At 27.1% G+C, this 3,214-nt stretch overlaps 1 protein-coding gene across 1 annotated transcript in view; it reads right to left on the reverse strand.

The window, feature by feature from the left end:
• LOAG_17884 (hypothetical protein) overlaps positions 1 to 3,214 on the reverse strand; it is a gene marked incomplete at its 3' end in the record, with an annotated part of 17,288 nt that overhangs the window by 7,026 nt on the left and 7,048 nt on the right. The window contains exons 3-5 of the mRNA XM_020450547.1: positions 1,259 to 1,321; positions 936 to 990; positions 696 to 840 (exon numbers count right to left, since the gene is read on the reverse strand). Coding sequence (XP_020305760.1) covers positions 696 to 840; positions 936 to 990; positions 1,259 to 1,308 — 250 coding nt within the window. The 5' untranslated portion in view covers positions 1,309 to 1,321. The remainder of the gene's footprint in view (positions 1 to 695; positions 841 to 935; positions 991 to 1,258; positions 1,322 to 3,214) is intronic.

Here is a 3,214-nt window from a genome sequence, read left to right on the forward strand (position 1 = left end):
AATAATAATAATAATAATAATAATAATAATAATAATAATAATAATAATAATAATAATAATAATAATAATAATAATAATAATAATAATAATAATAATAATAATAATAATAATAATAATAATAATAATAATAATAATAATAATAATAATAATAATAATAATAATAATAATAATAATAATAATAATAATAATAATAATAATAATAATAATAATAATAATAATAATAATAATAATAATAATAATAATAATAATAATAATAATAATAATATTCTAGTATTCAAATTCCAGTATTGAAACATTTAAATCAATGTTTAAATTATTATTAAATTGTTTTCCTGAAAACTGATACTTTTTCGTCTACAAGCAAAATGTCATAATAGAAAATTTATGTATAACTATTATTTCATGTTTATGCTCCGTTTAATCTTTAATCAAATCATTGATTCGAACATTACTTCTTCTTTAATCCAAAGATCAAAGCAAATTTCAAATATAACTATAGAGTACATATCAATTTCAAATTTAAGGTCAAATTCCAGTTTTAATTTACATAAATTTGACAAAAAATTACACAATCAATTCATTGATCAAAATTTTACGCTTATTTTTTATAATTTACTTGGATTTTAGGTTAAACATACTGAATTTCACGTGTCAAAGATTAACAATAAAGAAAAAAAAGTGGCAAAAAGGATTACTTTCACGTTTTTCCTTGTCAACAAATTCATGCTGTAGTCTATCAATTACGGCATATCCATCATCATCATGTAACAATGGCCTTCTTTCCGGATCTGTACTTGTCCCTTCACCACCACTTAGTGAACTTGTTGGACGGAAGAATTTCTGAAATTCATGAAAATCTCATCTTACAAGAGAAAGTTTTTCAAGTATTAAAGTCCGATGTTTGAAAAAACACTCCTTTTTTCTAAAATATATACCTGAAAAAATCCACGTTTTTGCTCCACTTCCATATCATCATTACCACTGCTATCTCTGTAATGTGTTATGATTGCTTAAAAAAACAGTTTCCTTATTAATTTTAAATAGTTTATAAAATTTTTTAATTAGTAATATACCTGAAGGAAATGATAACTGGTAAAAGAAATTCATGAAAATTCTGCTAAATGAAAGACAAAGAGCAACAATCAAAGTAATTAATTCAGTAATCAATTAATGTTGGAAAACTAACCAAATTACTCAAACTTTTCAATAATAAGTTTGATTTAGTTAGTTATTAATTAATCAAATGAAAAATAATTACTTGTTATTTGATTTTTCCTGATTAAAAAGATACCGAAAACCACGTTTCATCGTAGATCTATTCCTGCAACAATCTGGATCATCCCCTTCCGCATCTATATATTCCATTTTATCCTTTCCTAACTCTACAGATCCTATCTCAGGTGATACGGTTAGTATGGATGAACATTTGCTTTTATCATTTGTTTTACCGATCAATGATTCCATCCTTTTGGCTAATGTTAATGCTAGCCTATTCGTAAATCGTTTTTTCCGGATTGATCCAGTTATCCGAGTAGTTCGATGAAACTGTTCACCACCGAATTCCATTAATCTCTGTAGTAATGACGCTGATGATACTTGAGTTTCTTCGGTTTCTGATGAGTATCGACTTTTGGGTGGTTTTGGAATTTCGCACATCGGTCTGAAGACTTTCTTCGGAATATGTATGTTTTCTACGGTAACTGATTTTTTTCGCCTCTTTTTCGGAACCTCATCCGTCATCCGGAATACTTTTTTAGATGTATGACATTTTCCGGGAGCATAATAGCAACTATCATCGTCATCATTATCAGTACTATCACATAATGGTACTACCATTGCTTTCTTCGCATTCGTTTTAATATTCGATCGGATTGTTGTTGTTGTTTCGTCCGGATTATTAGATTCAGAAGGTTTTGGATGCTTGCCATTCTGTTTAGACTGCTTATTGGTATCACCAGCGATACGGTCATTACATTTACTTTTGGTGCGTTTATAGTATATACAAGCGGCAACAAAAAGCGGTGTAGCAAGCATAATTGATGATCGTTTCAGATCGATATCTCCCGGTACGAAATGCTATAGTATGAATCATTCGATTAGTTCAAGCAAATAAACAAGAGCAAAAATAATTAGTTAATGATAATTAGTGTGCATAGGAAGAAAAAAATAATTTGTGAAATTGGAAATAAAAAGACGATCGTTAATTTGTGATTTTAATAAGTAAAAAATAAAAAAAATTTTAATAACTAAAAATAAAAAATATTTTAATAACTAAAAAATAAATCAGTTAATTTTTCCTTAAAAAATTTAGACATGATGAAATTTTCAATAATAACTGCTTGATGTGTCCAATAGATAAGATATAATCATTGAATATACACTCAGTGAATTAAATTAAAAGATAATCGTAAGAATGCTTACAGTTTACTCAATGAATTACCTTAAAAGGTAATTGCAGGAATGTCTGCAGTATACTCAATGAACTAAATTAAAAGATAATTGCAGAAATGCCTACAGTATATTTAATAAGTTACATTAAAAGGTAATTGTAGGAACAGTACACTCGCAATATATAGCATACAATATGCTTACAGTACACACTATGCTTATTGTATATTCAATAAATTAAACTAGACGGTAATCGTATGGTATACTTCCAGTGATAAGTTTGGTAATTTGCAAATGGGAAAAAGTATTATCTGCGCCTTGTTCATTTACAAAAATTAGCGATGATCTTTCAAAAATTCAAAATATGAAAATAAAATTAGACAAGTATGAAAGAAAATACTTGACAAGATGATAATCATAATGATATAAGAATTTTTCAAAGGATAAAGTTCTGTGTCTCATTACTCTTTGGATTCTTCCTTTCTTCTTTTTTTTTCAAAGATCCAAGCAATGAATTCCAAAATTTTGTTCGAAATATGTCACAAATTATAAAAGAGTTCATCTATAGCAAGAATGATGAATCAATTATACGTTGATTGATGCTATCAAGGATTAGCTAAATATTTAGAAGAACTAACTTATCTAGCAAGATGGATGAATTCTTGGATTGGTTGGAAGTTAAAATGATGAAGGAGAAGGAATGGGATAACAAGGAACCACTTGACCGGTTTTCACTTTTCTTTTTCTCCTTCAATCACTTATCTCTTCTTTCAAGCAAGAGAATTTATTTACAGATGTATATATACATAAATAAAGGACTACTTGA

This window comes from Loa loa, assembly GCF_000183805.2.
Source record: "Loa loa unplaced genomic scaffold supercont3.145, whole genome shotgun sequence".
NCBI lineage: Eukaryota > Metazoa > Nematoda > Chromadorea > Rhabditida > Onchocercidae > Loa > Loa loa.